The 19,165-nt window shown below is 37.2% G+C and overlaps 1 protein-coding gene across 4 annotated transcripts in view; it reads right to left on the bottom strand.

Annotated features, from left to right (window-relative positions):
- HGF (hepatocyte growth factor) overlaps positions 1-19,165 on the bottom strand; it is a 63,245-nt gene that overhangs the window by 18,367 nt on the left and 25,713 nt on the right. For all 4 annotated transcript variants that reach the window (XR_002434376.1, XM_021384690.1, XM_021384689.1 and 1 more), the window contains exons 7-10: positions 14,689-14,807; positions 2,900-3,074; positions 1,582-1,709; positions 50-152 (exon numbers count right to left, since the gene is read on the bottom strand). Coding sequence is in view for 3 of the 4 variants with exons in the window: in XM_021384690.1 (XP_021240365.1) it covers positions 50-152; positions 1,582-1,709; positions 2,900-3,074; positions 14,689-14,807 (525 nt within the window). In the remaining variant the exon portion in view is untranslated. The remainder of the gene's footprint in view (positions 1-49; positions 153-1,581; positions 1,710-2,899; positions 3,075-14,688; positions 14,808-19,165) is intronic.

Below are 19,165 nucleotides of genomic sequence, written 5' to 3'. Positions count from 1 at the left end.
GGAGGGGGGGAGGGAAAGAAATAGTTTCAAGGCACACAGGACTACTCACCTACGTAAGTCTTCAATATTCTTTTCCCATGTGGAGCAAGTTAGTCCAAATCTTGTCTTGGATAGATTCCCCATGTAACTCTTTCCATTGCCACGATAACAATCTGAATATGATATGTTGAGACAAAGAAAAGTGGAGAGTAACTGTGCAACACTGAAAAGAAAACTCTTCCTTTCCTTCATTAATTCCAATAATTAAAGACAAGTTTTACATGTAGCAAACACTATGTGATATAAATCAAGCATCAGTATAAATCAAATCAGAAAGAAAATGGGAGAAAGTTTTCAAATTTAGATACATAATCCCTTGCTCGAGGCCTTTGTTCTCAGTACAGTAGCATTTTAAATGTCATCTTGCTTAGATAAATTGGGACATTTTCTTTCATACGTAGTTAGGTTGTGTATAATTTATAATGGTTGTACTGAATATTCTAGAAGTTGTCAAGAGCTGTTTTACACAAAACAAAGCAAACTCTATCTTTAATCCTACCTCCTCAAAAACAGCCTTTCAGCCTGCCTATCTTCAACAACCTACCTTCATGTAAACTCTGGATACTGGCTATGGTTCATAATTCTTGATTTAAGTTCTATTTTGTCAAAATTGAAAAATCTACATGACTTTAATTTTAATGTAATTCAGAATCTTGCCTGTTGCCTCCAGTAGAAGTCATGTTTAATTCATAAGCTTTAATCACAAGTCTTCCTGAGACTTTTCAAGAGGATTATTTGAAATGAGCATTACCCTAAAGACTTTTTGTATTAAGCATCTCATTTCATATTCATCAGTATTTTTACTTTTTGATAACTGATACTTAAAAAAAAAAACACAGAATGAAAGTCAAAGCATAATCCTTGCTCTAATTGAACTCTTGCAATTGTGGTTCTCTACATTTTAAGAGATAAATTATCTAAAATCTAAAGATGAAGATTTTAATATATGCTGAAGTAAGGTAATAGATTGCAAGTCTGAAACTCAGGTTATGTCTTGGTTGATAGGCTCCTTGGTTCTCAGGAGGCAATAATACTCCTTAGAGTAATACCAAGACCAAGACATAGTGTGGACTCTACAGAGGAACTTGAAGAGAAAAGGCTATATGGGAAATCCCATGTGGTTTTTCAGCTCAACTTCTTTTAGTCAAGGGGGTACATGGGGAAAAAAACAAAGGTTCATGGCCTCATATGCAAATAAAGAAATAAAGCTAACCAAGAAATCATGAGAAATCATCTCAGCTTTGGGAAAGGCCTTCCAAATTAGGAGTGGTAGTAGAGTGAAGATTCACCTTGTCTAAAAATCAGATCCAACAGCAAATCTCTGGTGCAACTTTCCCTGCTGGAACTGAAACATGAACTGAGAAATGAATCTCATTTACACCATGATGAATCCCAAGTATGCAAATAACACTAAAGCATAACTACACAGGTGTAATGCAGATGTACTGAGATCAGCTTCTCCAGTTTTCATGCTTGCCTATCTACCATTTGGAACAGTACAGTGTTCACTTAAGATCATGTTATCACCTTTCCCTCTGTTACCTTGTTCATTTGATACATCACACTTTGGAATCTGGGAGCAATAACCAATCCGGATGTTTGGGTCAGTAGTAAAACACCAGGGTGATTCAGATCCATCTGGATTTCGGCAGTAGTTCTCCCTCAAATCCCTATAAAAATAAATATGTTAGCTCACAGCAGGGATCACCTAAAACCACTGATGCATTCTATCAGATTTTATTATGAATTAGTAATAATATAGGCTCCTAAAGGTCTGTGTGCAACTTGATCAGTGTCAAGTGCAAGGAGTTGAGGAACCAGTAAGAATACAGTGTCCAGAAAATATAGTAACTGTAATGAGAAAATGATTATGGGAATTCATTTTCAGTGGACTTATGTTTTGACTGGCTATAAGATTGCATTTGAAGATTAACAATATTTTCAATATAGCTTATTTTTATTCAGGATTCTCCATCAAAATTTGCATACAAGCTGACATTGGATACACCTGCAATCCATTACAAGTACTTTTAAACACAAACATTACCAGAGTGCTTAAAATTCCTTGTGTTTGAATGGTTCTGCTGAGCTTAGAGGAACAAAGTCCTTACAATTGTCAGTGATTCATTTAAGAAACTGAATCTTAGAATATGAAAAAAAAAATGTATGTTGAAATCCTATACAGTTGTTAAATTTAAAGTTGGCCACAAGGGAACATATTTAAACATCTCTTGCAGCTTGAATTAAATAATCAAAGCTCTTAAATGTGAGTTTTATTTTTCCATCTCCTGACAGTCATTACCATGTTCTCTACAATGCCATATTTCACTGCATTTTTCCATCTGCATATCTTACTGATAACAGACTATGGAAATAATTGGTCTAATGCTGTAATTCTTCCTCTGTGTTCTGAACATCCATATAAGTGGTTCAGTTGATTTAACTCAATCTCTTGTCCTGAATAGCCCTCATGTACTCAGACATCAGCTGAATAAAAAGTCCTAATGTTTTTAGCCACTCCATACCGTTAGAGAAATTGTTAAAACCACGCAAGGGCCTAAACCTGTAGCATAGGTACAGCACAAATTGATTTAAATTGTAGATTGTCTGAGAAACACCTGTGGGGTCAGGCTGAAGCAATAATTTACAAGTAAATTCATGATGGTCCTGCAATTAACAGAGGAGGTTCAGGGTCATTTCCTGTTTTCAGTAGATTTGTTACTGCACGCAGTATTTGATCAATATGCCAAACAACAACAGTGAAGGGTTAGGGAACCCACAGCCTACTTTGGTATCATGAATTTTGAAAAACAGCAGGAATTGTTCACCCACTGCATTAACATCCACTGTCTCTACTCACTTGCACTTGAAGTTCTCAGGAGTGATGTTGTGCTGATGAGGAAATTGGGAGTCCCACCGCTGGCACTGGATCCCACTCCATATGGTGTTGACTGTGCCACGGTAGCCCTCGCCCTGCCCCTGGGTGCATGTTGTCGTCTCAGTCACTGCCTCTGTGCTGTTCAGAATGCCCACATCTGCAAGTGCAGAGAAGAGATGCTGTTTTGTTTTCATAAAATTGAGCCTGGATCAGGATGTAGGGTTTGAGCTCTATATGGCATTCCATATTGTGGAACTGAAGTCCTTTGTCAATCTGTCTTTTAAAGAATAATTATCCCATTGACAACATCCATGGAATCAAAATGGGTGTCGGGCTTTATGCTTGTTTGCCCGCTTGCAGGCCAGGAATCTAAAAGCTGTGTAATGCTTATGAACTTTGTCAGACATTTGACTCATTCTATAATATTGAAAGTCAGGCAATATTCTTAGTTACTGTTTTCAGTTCAGCAAATATTTTCTCATTTGCTTAGCTTTACACAACTGAGTGACCACCCATGTTCACACTGTTAAATATGTTAAAACATGTTTGCAGGACGAGAAAATCCTAAATGGTTTTCTCCAAAGAATTCCCAGAATATCAAGTCACAGAAAATAAGAAAACTAAAAAGAAAAAAGAAAAGATAAATCTTATTCTAAAGCAACATGCTAAATATTCCTTGAAGGTTCTCGTTGTATGCCTCATACAGTTGGAGAAAAAAATAGCCTTGCTTTTGGAAATCAAAGATCATTATTCTCTAAAGAGAGACAAATGTTTTAAAGACAAAGAAATTCATCAGACTCAAGATCTTTTACAGATGTTGATATACTCTGCATTCATCCTGTTGTGGGCTGTCTTGAACTAAATACAGAAAAACAGTGGTTTCTGAAATGATTCATTCACATAACTTGAAAGTCTTTCTATTTCTTATGCAATTCTCATAATTGGAAATTAATGGCACGGACATTGCATCAGCTATATACAAAGTAGTACAAAACTAAATACACTACAATAATGCTTCTGCAATGTCCCCGAAAGCTCCAAACATAAGATTTTTTTTAAAGTAACTGTTCATCTTTTGGTAATTGCTATTGTTCACAAGAATAAATTTATTAATTATCCTAAAGTATTATTGTCAGCAATAAGTATGTTAATAAACTTTTCAAATTACTTTTCTTGAAATAGTCCAGTGGTTAGAAAAATATTCATGTGTTTTACTCATAATATAGTTCATGCCTACTAACTTCAGCCAGTTCTGTGAACTTGTAGAGAATATGGTTCTTCAGGAAACCAAATGTCGTAACAGATGGGTTTGGTTGATTTGCTGTCTAATCTTCTATGTTAAAGACCACTTCCCTGTCAGAGGATAACGTCAAGTTGTATAGCTGAATTATACATTTCTACATGATACAGAAAATTTCACTTTTTCTCTTCATCTGGTTGATATTTTTACATCAGAATTTCATTGTTAAATTAATTTCCTGTCCTTCCTTCCCAAGCTAATTTGCCTGCAAAGGTTGTCCTGTTTCAATGGGATTGTCAATTCTAAATTCATTCCAAAATGAAAAGGGCGTCACAAGCGGACTTCTGCAGGCTGATAAATGCAGTCTTTTTGGTGGGTTCATCAAATAGACTTGTAGCTAGATTTTTAATCATTAGTATTCATTGTATAAATAATTGGGCAACAGCAACAACAACAACAAAGAACACAGTTGTACATATATTAGAAATACATAGCTGCATATTTCAATTTTCTACTGTCACTAAGATATGAAAACAAATTGGAATTATATTCTGACACTGATTAGACTGACCATCACTATACCACATTCAAATACCTATTTGTCTTTGAAAAAAAGATATGCATGACTTTCATTAAAAATGAAAAAAAACATGACATACAATTTGGAATAAGAAAGTCAGCCACTAAGATAAATTTCAGCATACATATGGCATCCTGGCTGCATAATATTTCCAAAGTAATATAATAAGTTACTACTGTATAACTCTAGCAAAAGGTCTTCCTAATAGTAATCATGCATAAAATTTCAATTTAATGCAAATTTATCTTACTCAAAATAAGCTTTATACAAAGACGTTACTTATTCATATGAAGCTAATATTTCAACTGTAATTTTATAATTAAATATTGTAGTACATTCACTACTCTGTAGTGTCATGCCATGGAAAAAGTAATTAGATTGGCTTTTATATATTTTTGTTTTGTTTTGTTTTTTATTACATGCTTTAATTGAAACAGCTAATGTGCTGATTGATTTAAGCAAGGCCACAGCAGTATTTTGTTGAGTTTTCCTTCTTCTCATTCATCTAAAGATACAGAGCTCAGCTTTACACTAAGTGTCTTGACAGTTAACTCTCTAGAACAGCTTTTACATCAATTTGTGTTAAAATGTTCTCTTTAAACGAACTTCTAACCAGACAAACTTGTCTTTCCCATTATCACTTAAATACTTGCAAAGCTAAGTCATTGCTGGAAAGCTTTACATTATGATGGCTAAGACAGAATTTATTTCAGGATCCATAATGCATGATGGATTAGCTACTCCTACTACTTTGTGGCACATCTCAATGAGAATTCTAGTAATGAAGAGGATCTTTAAAATATTTTTGAGTTAACAAATCGATTCTATCATTCAAAAAGGTTTACAGAACTCTGTCTAAATTCTTCTTGCTACATCACCTCTATTTCGTAGAAACTTCTAGTTTTCAAATATGAAAAATGATACCCAAAAATATTACTGAAATATAATTCTGAAATTTAAACTTGAAATTCTCACAGCTTCGGTCCTCAGAAACAGATACTCCCATTCTTTTTTTTGAAACCCAAAACAAGTTGAGAAATTATCAAAGAAGGCTCAACAAATTCAGCTGGTGATTTCCACAGACACTATGGGAACAGTCTCCCTGTTCATGGGAACAAAGGTGGGCTGGACATGCACAGAGACACGCAACAGCTTGGAGAAAAATGACTGCCTTACTAAGCATTACAGAGGTGTTCTGCAGACCATAATGCACTTGCAAAACTTTAAGAAATGTCGAAGTTGTCTAAGTCTACAGCTTAAACAGTCATCTTCGCTCATACTGGTCTTGCTCTTGAGGCTAATTACTCCTGTCACACACATAGCCAAATACAATATCTCCAAGCATGGATAACAGGCATGCAGAGCACTGATGAACGAGTCCTGCTTCTGAGAGCACACTCACCAGTTTTCTCAGAAGGACACAAAATGACACTAGAAATCAGTAAGACACCCCATCCTTATCCTAGAAATTCCTCTAAAGTATAAGTAAGACCCTGGAACACCATGAGGTTTTTTCAGTCAGAAAACAATTATTTATTAAGTTCAAAGATGAATTCATGTTCAATACACAATTTCTATGCAGACAGGTACTTTGACATCACATTAGAAATATCTATTTTTTGTTCCAGTTCAACCTTCTGAACTGAGAGAAAAAGTGCTCTCAAAGGAAGATCACATAAAAATCATCTTAGGAAAGACTGCTATTTGTGCTTTATTGATTGTCACTTTTATCCCCGTATAAAACTTCATTATGAACAGAAGAATTTATTAAATGTCAGTAGCATTTTGCTACTTTTAAACTTTGATGTAATTATTTTTAAATTCTGCAAGACTCAAATTAACCATGCAATTCAGACAGCTGTATTTGAACTTTCACATGTCCATGCTGAGGTCTTCAATAAAAATTCAATAATCCAGAGGTACCCTCTTCCAAAAAACCTTCCTTATTTTGATATCTTAAACTAAACAACTTCATTAATAACGGACAGCTCATATATTCATAGATGCTTGAGTACAGAGCCGTAATGTTATCCAGAGCTTCATGTGTAAAGCCACAGACAGTCTTCTCAGTACTGGTTCTCACAGTAATGCCAGCATGAGGGAATCAGCAGGGGCCTTGAGTCATTCTACAGCTGAAGCAATCAGCCAGAAGTAAATCCTGCACAAATGTTAGGTCAATGGATAAACTCCTACTAACTTAAAAGAAGGAAGAGATTTTGTTGGACTATTAATGTTCTTTCATGATAATGCTATCTAAGTATTTTTGGAAAAGACCTAATTGGAAAAGAAACATAGTCCTAAATGATTTCATCAGGAAAAGATCTACAATAGCTTATCTTGTTGCAGTATTTTTCCCAGCGCATAACTCAACAAAAAGAAAATGAGCCCTGATTTATAAAGAAAGATCTTAAAAGGTAGCTTTTAAAAGAGGTGCTTAATCCAGTGAAGAAACAATTCCAAAAACAATAGTGTCCCCATGATGAATACAGTTTGATAGGTCAGTAATTTTCAGGGAATAAGCTGCTCATGCTTAGTTATGCTGCTTCCAGGCATCCGCACCTCAAGCAGTTCAACATACTAGTGTGACCGTTCCTTTCTTTCCCTATTTCCTTCAGTGTATTATCTCATAGTATGAAAAACATGTGAAAACAAAGAAACGAGCAAACACTGTACTTGTAGCCTTGAAGAAATACTGGTTTGTTTCATTTTGTACTGTTTCACTGAGAACATAAAAGAAAGTGAAGAATTAAATTAGATCCAAGGTCAAGAATCACAGTAATGAAGAATACATTGTTACCTAGTACCTGCACACCTACCAGTGGTTTGTCCTTGAATACAGAGACCTTACCAAGTTGTTCTAACACCAACAGCTAAGCTTTAAATCCATATATATAGCCATATATATTTTTTTGTTGTTTTTGTTTTGATTCATTCGTAATCTTTATCTGGATTCAGATTTCCATTGTTAAATCTCTGCAGGCTCAGGAGTTTTTAGATCTCCCTTTCAAAACTATACTAGAAAAGATTAAAAGGACCTTCCTTGAGGGAAAGACTCTCTTTGAGGAAATACAGAGTAAAGCAGTTGCAACGCGTGCTTGAGCTCTTCTGTGAGCCAGCAGTGTGCACTTGCAGCCCGGAAGACCAACTATGTTCTGGGCTGCATTAAAAGAGGAATGGTCAGCAGGGAGAGGGAGGTGGTGGTCCCCCTCTACTCAGCTCTTGTGAGGCCACATCTGGAGTACTGCGTCCAGGCCTGGGGGCCCCAGCACAAGAAGGACGTGGAGCTCTTGGAACGAGTTCAGAGGAGGGCGACCAAGATGATCAGAGGGCTGGAGCACCTCTCCTATGAGGAAGGGTTGAGGGAACTGGGCTTGTTTAGTTTGGAGAAGAGAAGGCTCAAGGGAGACCTCATTGTGGCCTTCCAATACTTGAAGGGATCATATAAACAGGAGGGGGAACGATTGTTCACAAGGGTGGATAGCAATAGGACAAGGGGGAATGCTTTTAAACTGAGACAGGGGAGATTCAGGTTAGATATTAGAAGGAAGTTTTTCACACAGAGGGTGGTGACGCACTGGAATAGGTTGCCCAGGGAGGTTGTGGATGCCCCATCCCTGGAGGTGTCCAAGGCCAGGCTGGACGTGGCTCTGGGCAGCCTGGTCTAGTGGTTGGCGACCCTGCACTCAGCAGGGGGGTTGAAACTCAATGATCTTTGAGGTCCTTTTCAAACCAGGCCATTCTATGATTCTACGATATACTTCTGTTTAAAGCAAAGTGGAAGGTAGTGCTTTATCACTAAACACTAGTCTCTTCTCACTCAGTCCATTCCATAAACATCTTTATCTTAAATAAATATTAAGCTTAAACTGAGCAGCACGTTTATTTGTTTACACACTCTAATTCAAGAAATAACTCCTTAATCAGAACTTCACATTCAAATGGACCATTTAAATCTCTGTTTTTAAAATATGGGTAATCTAATACTGGTGATTCTCTGACTTCCGCAAACTGCAAGATTTGTTTTTACATCCAGACTTCTCACTTTGCTGTTTTATTACTTGATCCCTCCCATCAAACCCAGCATCAAACCCAGACAGTTACTGAATTATTTTAGAACGCTGAGGTCTCCTGTCACCCATGCCTATTGTCTATGAACAGTGACAGCACAGGCTAAATCCATGTTAAAATCAACTGAGTTGTTTGGAAATCACATAGTCAGTAAATAAACACTTTCCTTAACATATTAATTGCATGCAGCTCTGCATCTCTCAAATGACTGACGTAAATATTTTTCTCCTTTCTGGGCCTCAGCACCACCTCTCTACCCTTTAGTTCATCCACAGAAATGTAGTTTTTTATTTATTTATTTATGTAAAACAGCATTAGTTTCCCACTCCTACCTTTCCTGTAGCCCATATTAAATTCATGGCAAAGTAATAGCCATTTTCTCTATTTCTTATTTGCTGTCATTGCTTCCATTTCTTCATTTCATCCTATGCTTCTTATTGCTGTTATAGTTGTCCTTTTATCCTCTCTTCTAACTAAAAATTGTCTCAAGCCAAAACCACAGACACATATGTGAGCAACTTCAAACCAATCCTGGGGTCCCTGAAGTCTTAATCCAGATCCAATTTTTGCAGCTTGAGCCATCTCTAATCCCTAATTGCTCCTGTCATCTCTTTCTCACAGCCTTGGCTGGAAGCCACCATGTTTTATGCTGCCTTCTGTGCTTGGAAATAAAGTTACAATGCCCTCCTGTCTCCTTAGTCTTAAAAACATATTTATTTTCTGAATGCTTCCTTCCAGTGACTTTTTTGCTTAAAATTTTGTATATGAGCTGTTGTCAGCATTTTGGCTATAGAGCATACTAGCACTCATGACATGTAGCTAAAACCACAAACAGCATGCTGCCTTGTGGTCACTCCCCCAAAGAGAGGACACCTACGTTTTTGTATGGGGTCCAAGGGTTTGGATTTGCAGAGCACTTTTTCTAATTAGTATTTCTTGTAAAATATATAAACAGTCTTCATCATAGGAATTAAAAATCTGTGTGGGAATCCAAACCACAAAGCTATAAAGACATATAACACATGATGTTCTCTTTTTAGTGTACCGAAATTGTACACAGCCAGAGCTTCAGAAAACGGAGCAGCCACTGAAACCCAGAATGGTCTAGTGTTTTGGGCTCCCTGCTAGGAGGTGGGAAAACAGTTTTTCTATGTAGCTCAAGAATGACAGAAAACTCAAAACAGGGCTCTGGTATTTTACATTCACATTCCAGTCACTGAGTTGATGATATAACTGTAATATCTGCAATAAATTCCCTCTTGAGTTTATAAAAGAAAGCATGGAAAGCACTGCAATTCACATAGAGGGTAAGACCATAAACCTATGATAAATATTCTTTGAAAATATCAGCTACATGAACCACTTTCAAGATCATTACTTCCTTATTCTTATTTGTACAGATTCCTTCAGTAATTTCCAAAGATTTACAGATTTCTGCAGTGAAAATGCATTTTTACATGTGAAATTTCCACTGATGTTAATATAGTTTCTATTAACTTAAGGGAGTTCTCCTATAGCTTGATCTTAATATAAAAGATTAAAGAAAGAATTCACACTTAATGCTATCAGCATCTGCCTAGAAATGAGACAAAAATTTCACATTAAAATCATTACACTGTTGGAATTTTTTTTTCTTTTTTTCAATTTAATTTTGGTGATACTGCCTTGGGGATTACTTTTTCTTTGGAACTATAGTATAACTGTGATTGATATAGACAAAGGTAACACTGCAGTAGTTTGCAGAAGCTCTCCCACCCAATGACTTTATAAAGCTTAGTCCAGGCTGTAGATGCTGAGAGTTACTTGGACTGTAAGCTTACGTGACCAGCAAAGCCAGATGTGAATCCTCAGAACGCTGACACATCAGCTCAGGAAATGCCAAAGGATAAAGGTTTATAAAAGTTGCATTTGTGAAACAGTCAGCTGTAACTTAGGAATATTTTTATTTTCATAATAAACTCACTTTAACCAGGGGAAAAGAATAGATCTATTATGCTATGTATGATTCATATATTATTGAATATTTTTTTAAAAAAGTAGGAAGCTCAGATTAATTAAAAAATAAACAAGTGCTTAATGAAAGGCAATTCAGCTACAGAGCTAAACAAGATAGTGTTCATAGTAGGAAAAGGCTGAACTTAAATGTTCAAGTTATCAAAAAATCTAGATATGATTACATGAATTAGTACTGTAGTTCACAGGCGCAGTCTTCAACATGAGCACGCCTTTATGGCTGCCTGATACAAAACAAGCAGCAGTGCCTTATGAAGTTTCTTCTGTCTCTGGAGAGCCTGATTACAGACATTATCCAAAGTGGCAAATTATCTCCACTTTTTCACAGTGGAATAATTTTACTAATTTTAACTACCTTATACTGGATTTATAATGACTTACAACAGCGTGGAATAAATTCACTTACTCCCTGTCAGGGAATACATTCAGAGTATTCATATTCAACCTTTGGATTGTAAGCACTTCTGATAAGAAGTGACTGACACCACGAGACATTGCACTGGCCTAAATCAAGAACTAGCAAGAACAATCTGAACTATGAATTGTGGAAGCACAAGACAAGGTAAGATTTGGTTTGCTAAGAATTGCAAAGTGAAAACAGAGAATCCCATACTTCCACTTTAAGTTTGACATTGCTTATACATAATGGTTCATGCCAGAGCCATTTCCTTCTCTCTCTCTCTCTCCCCAGTATATACATATTGAAAAGGCTGAGGTATTGAAACCTTTGTCTCAGTCTTTGCCAACAAGACTGACAGGAATCCTAGGTCCCAGAGGCCAGATTGAATGGATGGAGAAAGGAACATGTATGTTCAGTGGAAGAGGATCTGGTCAAGGAATATTTGAGCAAAATGCCCCTGCAAGTGCTAAGGGAGTTGGCAAATACGATTGTGAGGTCACTCTTTAGAATCTTTACTCAATCATAACAACTGGGAGAAGAGCCCAAAGAATGGAGGAAAGCAAATGTCACTCTTATCTTCAAAAAGAGTAAGGAAGACTTTAGGAACTATAGGCTAGCCAGCCACACCGCTGTGGGAAGCTGATGGAATAGCTAATCCTGGAAACCCTTTCCAGGAACGTAAAAGAGAAAAAAATCATCAGCGGTAGTCAGCATGGATTCATCAAGAAATCGTATCTGAGCAACCTGACAGGTTTCTATAATGAAATCACAAGCCTGAAGGATAGGGAGGGAACAACAGATACTGTCTTCCTGGACACTAGTCAGGTCTTTGAGGCTGTTCCCCACAAGATCTTCATAGAGAAGCTGTTGAAGAATGGGCTGGAAAAGCAAACAGTGAGGCAGACTGAAAACTGGCTGAATGGCAGGACCAAGAGTCTAATGGTCAGTGGTACAAAGTAATGAGCAAAGTTGGACATGAGTCAGTGTTCTTGCCACTAAGAAAGCTAATGGTATTCTTGGCTGCATTAGGAAAGTTTCATCAGCAGATCAAGAGACATGTTGCTTCCTCTCTGCACAGCATTGGTGAGGTCACGCCTGGACACAGTTTTGTGTCCTCCCCATACAAGAGAGACAGGGACATACTTCAAAGAGTCCAACATATGGCCACCAGGATGATGAAGTGACTGGAGCACCTGTCCTATGAGAAGCTGAGAGAGGTGGGACTGCTCAGCATGGAGAAGGCTTGGAGTACTGTATCAATGTCAACAAACATCTGAAGGGAGGGTGCAGAGGATGGAGCCAGGCTCTTTTCAGTGGTGAAAACAGTGCCAGAAAACAGGCAATGGGCACAAACTGGAACAAAAAATGTTCCATCTACACATCAGGAAGCACTTCATTACTGTTCAGGTGATTGAAGCACTTGCACAGGTTGCCCAGAGAGGCTGCAGAGACTCCTCCTTAGTTGTCTTCAAAAGCCACCTGGACATGGTGCTGGGGAGCCCGCTCTGGGTGTCCCTACCTGAGCCAGGGGTTGGGCCAGATGGACCCAACAGTTCTTGCCAATCTCAGTCAGACTGTGATTCCGTGATATATATATATATATGTATCCAACATTAAGGGGAAAAAAGAAAACAGTATTACATTAGAAAAACATACATTTTTTAAGGCCCACTGCTGTCTCTCTTTGGTCTAGATTTGTGATATCTTAGTAGCTGTTTGTCTTGTTTTAATAAAAAAATAATACAGAGAACTTTGAGAATTAAAGAAAATAGTCAATGAAAATTATTCCTTTAATAATTTTCCTTTTATCTTTTTTCCATTTTTGAATTCTCATGTAAATTCAGTTCTAGGTGAGCTTAAAATGCTCTTTTTAATAGAATCTAGTCTTCTATCCTCCTCCTAGGAGAGGTAAATGAATTTTACAATGACATAAGCCTACTGATGTGACACTTAGAGCTAGATAAAAAGCAGAATGTCTGTTTTTGAAGACTTTTCTTAACACTTAATTTTGGTCAAAATGGAGCAGAACAACAAAGGAATTTGTAATTTCCCAAACCTTGCAGATCTCAGAGAAACTGACTTTGTCATGAGATAACAGGATGCTGAGATTTTCATCAAGAAGCTTCCTCTTGACTCTACAGAAAATCCAAAAATACTATTTTCCTTTCCCGCCTGTGTTCCTTGCAGCTCTGCCACAGGGCTGGGGTACATGAAGCTGATGGGTTTCTACAGTAGGGATTCTGACAAAGTCATGTCTTGTTTTCAGGCTTTGCCTCAACTCCCAAAATGTTTTCAATACAGTACTTTGTGTAAATAGAATAAGGAAAACTGTTTTGAGTATTGTGAGACAGCCTTTAATATTATCCTTGCATACTGATTATTTTGTAGGATGGCAGTTATTTAAGGGCAAAATTTGTATCCCAGATCTGGCAATGGAAAGCATAGGAGATAAGAAAGGAGACTACCACCTGTAGATCCCACATTTCATTTGTTGCACAAACTACACTCTACAAATGAAGAAAGGATGCAAATCGTGATTTCCTAATAAAAATTTATTGCTATAAAATATAATTTTAGCAGCTGCCTCAGCCCCAACATTCCCATAAAACTCTGGAAAAATTACTTCACTGCAATTTTCAAGAGGAGTCCAATAATTTTACCTTCCTCATTGTCCCTGTACTTCTCAATTAAGACACCTAATTATCAGTAGAATAGAGCTGGCAGAGCTACCATAAAAATCAGAAAGATCTGGGCTTTGAACACAGCATGTGCTCTGCAGTGGTAAAATCTCTACAAATTCTGAACTAAAGCGTCTCAGAGTAGGCATCTAATGTTTGCATATCGTAATATCACTTAATATCACTTTAATCCTCTGCACGTAAAGTTAAAATAGCAAAAGCTGCCATCTCATAGCTACAGTATGCAAATAATCAACTGCTTGTGGAACGTTGATATTGGAAGGATGAATATCACAGAGAAACACATGAGTAAATTAATAATTCTTTTTTCAGCACAAAGTTGAATAGTGTACAGGAACCAAGACCTAGAACTGCACAATATTCAAGAGGAAAACAAAACAAAGATATGTTGATAGAGCAGGGAAGGAAGTCTACTCCCAAGAATCATGAATCTGTACCCAAACTGAAATGCAGAGACCCAAGATGGCCAAACTATTATTGCACATGAGATCTTCATGCTTAAATTGCCTGACATTATTAGTTCTTGATGTCTATACATTTTTATACAATTCCCTGTATATAAGATATGCACATATACATATTCCAGTGCTAAGTAACTCACATCTCTTTTACTTTCTATCCAAAATAAATAGAATGTCATCATAGGAACTCCTCTTTGAAAACTGTCACCAAAGTGCAATGAATGATATAGCTACGGTCCGATATTGCTTGAACTGTCTGTGTCCAAATTCTGAAAGGGAAAAGGAAGTAATAAATTCTGCTTGAACTTACCACAGGTTTTAATCGCACAGAACTCCCAGGGGGTGTTAGGGTCAAGAGTGTAGCACCATGGTCTCAGCTTGCCATCAGGATTGCGGCAGTAATTATCATCAAAGCCCTTGTCAGGATATCTGCAAACCACAACACGAAAAGTGTCAGGCAAGCCTTCCTGGCAGTAGTACACAGGTTTGTACAAGGTACATAAGGGACTGGCTTTAGCAGAGGAAAATAAGAGCCGGTTCCTATTAACCTCCAGTCTGATCCTGTGAGATGGATGCAAATAGTCTTTAACACTATTAGTAAGTTAATAACATAAAATCCCTTTCTAAGTGTGCAGCAAAATCAGGCCTCCACAGAGGGGATTCCCTGCTGAGCTAATGCACAGGCCACCGGATGGGGTAACTCTGCTAATTGCTAAACTCTTGCTCTTTGTCTGTCAATCGATGACCAGACTCTAAAGCCACTCATTTTTTTGAAACAGCCCAATTAAGTGTGGATTATATAAACACTGCCTGGCAGGCTGGACTCATTAAGAAAGCAGGTTCTCTAGTGCAACAGCCCTGGGTTCAGACTGGAAACTATTTTGAATAGCTCTGTTACTAATGATAGCTCCATTTTTGTAACAGAGCTTGTTCTAGGTCATGCCCTTATTTCAAGCATTGGGGGGAAAAAGGAGAAAAATAAGGAATTAACTTCCGTCTTACTTTATCTCATTAAGATTTGAAACCATTCTGCCGTTTAATTATTTCCATGTTCCTACTGCCATCATTGAACTGTCAGGAAGAGATTCCAGATAAGGAGGTTCTTTTTGTATAAAAGTACCATACAAACATCTATAAATTTAAGGAGATTAATGATACTTTTTTTTTTCTCCAGTGTTTACAAATTGTCTTGGTTTTCCAGTTTTAAGGAAACATGTTTGTAAAAGAAACAAAAAGTAGATTTGTCCCTGAGGGAAGCATGAAAAGTCTGTAAGCGAACAAAGAACTTAACTACCTGGGAACCTGAACCCATTTACAACTGCAAGCATATGTGTTTCACACAAGCATTGGAAGATATGATTTACAAGCATATGGTTTTGCTAAGATGCTTTTTCTATCAAGCAATTATCCTCATATCAACTCATACATTCGCAACATGATCTCCCATTCTTTTGGTTAAAACAGGCTCCTTCATCTATGCAAGGGACAGGAACTAGGATTCAAATAGAATTTAAAAAAACCCAGCAAAAAACCTCGCAAAAATGAAACTTGAAGGAATTTTAGAATGTGTTAGCTTCAGATCTAGCAGCAGCACCTCCTTTTCTCCTAGGTAAAAGAATTAGCAAAGGAAAAAAAAATGTGTCCAAGGATTTCAGAAGGAAAAAGTTAATGGATTAATAGTATAGCTGAAAACACAATGGCTTTAGACACCTGTTACGTGCAGGGATGAATTTTGATGTCGGTATTGTATGCTCTCTGTAATGTGAACAGGACTGTTGCAGGACTGGCAAGGTCCCTGCAGTCATAGCTCCCTAAAGCCATTCAGAACAGGGTATGTAAAGAACCCACTTTCTAGAAGACAAATGTCATTCCTAGTATTGTATAGCATGTCAAAAATGTGTTATTTACTATTCAAAACTTAAGTATAGATGTAATAGTTCTTCAAGGATAAATCTTTGACATTTTTTGTCAGACAGTGATGTCCAGATCTTTCCATCTATGTATCTATGTGTCTTTTCTATGTGAACAGCAACCTTCCCTGTTTGTTTCTTCTCACAACATTCTCAGGCCTGTCTTTGCCTTATATAAGATAAACAATGAGGCTTCAAACTATTCTGTGCAATTCCACAGTGAAGAATTCCCTTAGAGCTTGTCCCTTTGCTCTGCAGATTCTTCTACCCAACAAAACGCTTGGGTACAGATCTCTTTCTCAGATCCAATAAAGGGCCCAAGGATTCCAAGATCTTTCAGAACCCTTGAAACAGCAGTATCTGTACTTTACTGCTCAAACTGAAATGAAGCATGAAGATACACATCTGGTGTCAAAATCAAGATTTTTTTCTCAGTTTCTCAGGAAAAAAAAGGATGTTAGATGAAGACATGTTTATTCTATATAGCAGACAGATGCCAGTGTCTAGCTCTGCTGTTACTAAAGTGAAACTGAGTGTCTGAAACTCTTACTTTACCAAAATTTCTTTTCACTTAACTCTTCGTCACTTTATAAGACATATAGGACGGAAAATTTGATTTTTTATAATGTAAATTTTTATACCAGAGATACAAATCAGAGTATTTTAACAAAATAACACCTACAATTATTAAACACCTACATTACACTTCAATTCTACTTTCCTCCAACAATAATATTTACTTCCACAGTGTAATTGTTTTTGAGCAGAAAATGAGTGTAAGAAGGAATGCTGCTTCTCAGTGCTCTTCAATGTCTCTCTAAGCCATTATCCTCAGTGGTCTTTCTTTCACACTGAGGCATAAACCTGCCTAACATGAGGGACCTGGAGCTTCAGAACACAGTTCTGCATCCACTAAAGGCTAAAGCTGGGTCTTTACATGGTACTATAGGAATTTTATGTAGGAAGGTGATCATGACTGAAACTGCAGCTGGTCTAAAAAGTTATTTTGTGAACAAACCAAAATTAGTGGAAAAAGACAAAAATCCTTCAGGCAATAAAGTTATTATTGTTTGTACCCAGAAGTTCTATAGATGTTTTGTTCCCAAGGAACAAAATTCCTTTTGTGACTTATTCTAGAGTATAAACAAGTGTATGGCAAAACTCAGAAACAGATTATCCTCAGTCCCAGACTGCTAATACAAAATATTTATTGTAGCATAACTACATGAGACTCTGCTAATTATTCATGAAACCGATCATTTTAGCCAAGAGGAAAAAGAGTTTGTGTCTCAGAAGCTCCAGAACTGCAGGTCCCAAATGTTCGGCTGAAAAATAAGACTTTCCACCATCTACATTACTGTATTTCTGAGTATAAAGATTAGGCTAAATGCAGTGGAACACTTCCAAATATATGAAAATATATATCTTTTTCTATACGAAGATTTCTGTCAGTGGAAGATCTCAAATATTCTTAGACTGTTGATTTTTGGAGACTTTTCCTGCACTTGGAGGTTATTCAATTCATCTTAGAAGTGCAGTTAATCCAAAATCCAGAGTAAAAATAAAATGAAACTTAGTCCAGTTTAAGAGAGACACAAAGGTTCTCCTGCATGGCCTAAAACTTGTCACAGAATTCTTCCACAAGAAAGTGCTATAATGATCTGTAGCAGTTGGGTGAATTTTACCCACCAGGACAACTGCTAAAAAAAAACTGCTTAAAAAAAAGGCAATTTGTCTTTCTATTACTGATTTATCTGGCATTATATAGATATCTGTGTATATACATATATACACATATACATATGTATTCATAAAAAAATATATTTATATATATATAAGATTAAAACATAAATCCATGTTGAATGATGAACTACTTTTCCAGGTAGAACACATGGAGTAGGCAAATCCTTCAGTCAAATAAGTTGGATCATAGAATCATCACAGAATTGTTTGAGTTGGAAGGGACCCTGAAAGGACATCTAGTCCACCTCCCCTGCAACAAACAGGAACGCCTACAGATAGATCATGTTGCTCAGAGCCCCGTTCAGCCTGACCTTGAATGTCTCCAAGGATGGGACATCCACCACATCTCTGGGCAACTTGTTCCAGTGCCTCTTATTGTTAAAAAACTTCTTCCTTATATCCAAACTAAATCTCCCTTCTTTTAGTTTGAGACCCTTTCCCTTTGTCCTATCACAACAGAACCCACTAAAGAGTCTGTCCCCTTCTTTCCTACAGCACCCCTTTAAATGCTGAAAGGCTGCTCTCAGGTCTCCCCAGAGCCTTCTCTTCTCCAGGCTGAACAGCCCCGGCTATCTCAGCCTGTCCTCGCAGGGGAGGTGTTCCATCCTGTGGATCATTTTTGTGGCCCTCTTTTGGACACTCTCCAACAGGTTTGCATCTCTCCTGTACTGAGGACTCTACAACTGGATGCATTACTCTGAGTGAGGTCTTACCAGTACAGAGTAGAAGGGCAGGATCATTTCTTTTGCACTGTTTACCACGCTTCTTTTGAGGCAGGCCAGGATAGAGAGGTCATATTGCTGGCTCATGTTCAGCTTGCCATCCACCATTTCCCCCAAGCCTTTTTTGGCAGATAACTTGATTAGAACAGACCAGCTACAGTTTTAAAGCCGTTCCATATTTCAAGTTATTGCACTTCAGATAATGTTGTAGGTTTACATTCACAAAGCGTGTTAATAACTCTCGCATTAAAAAAAAATCAAACTTATTTACTCTGTAATTTTTTTAAGGTATTTTAAGCTGACTGAAGCTGCATAACAATATATGCAGAAACATTCACAGGTGATTGTTTTTACTGATGATGAAGCAAGGGAGGAAATTTTGATGATCTAATGCAACGCATATAAGCCACTC

This window comes from Numida meleagris, chromosome 1 (genome assembly GCF_002078875.1).
Source record: "Numida meleagris isolate 19003 breed g44 Domestic line chromosome 1, NumMel1.0, whole genome shotgun sequence".
Classification (NCBI taxonomy): domain Eukaryota; kingdom Metazoa; phylum Chordata; class Aves; order Galliformes; family Numididae; genus Numida; species Numida meleagris.
This window is presented reverse-complemented; position numbering and strand designations above follow the sequence as displayed.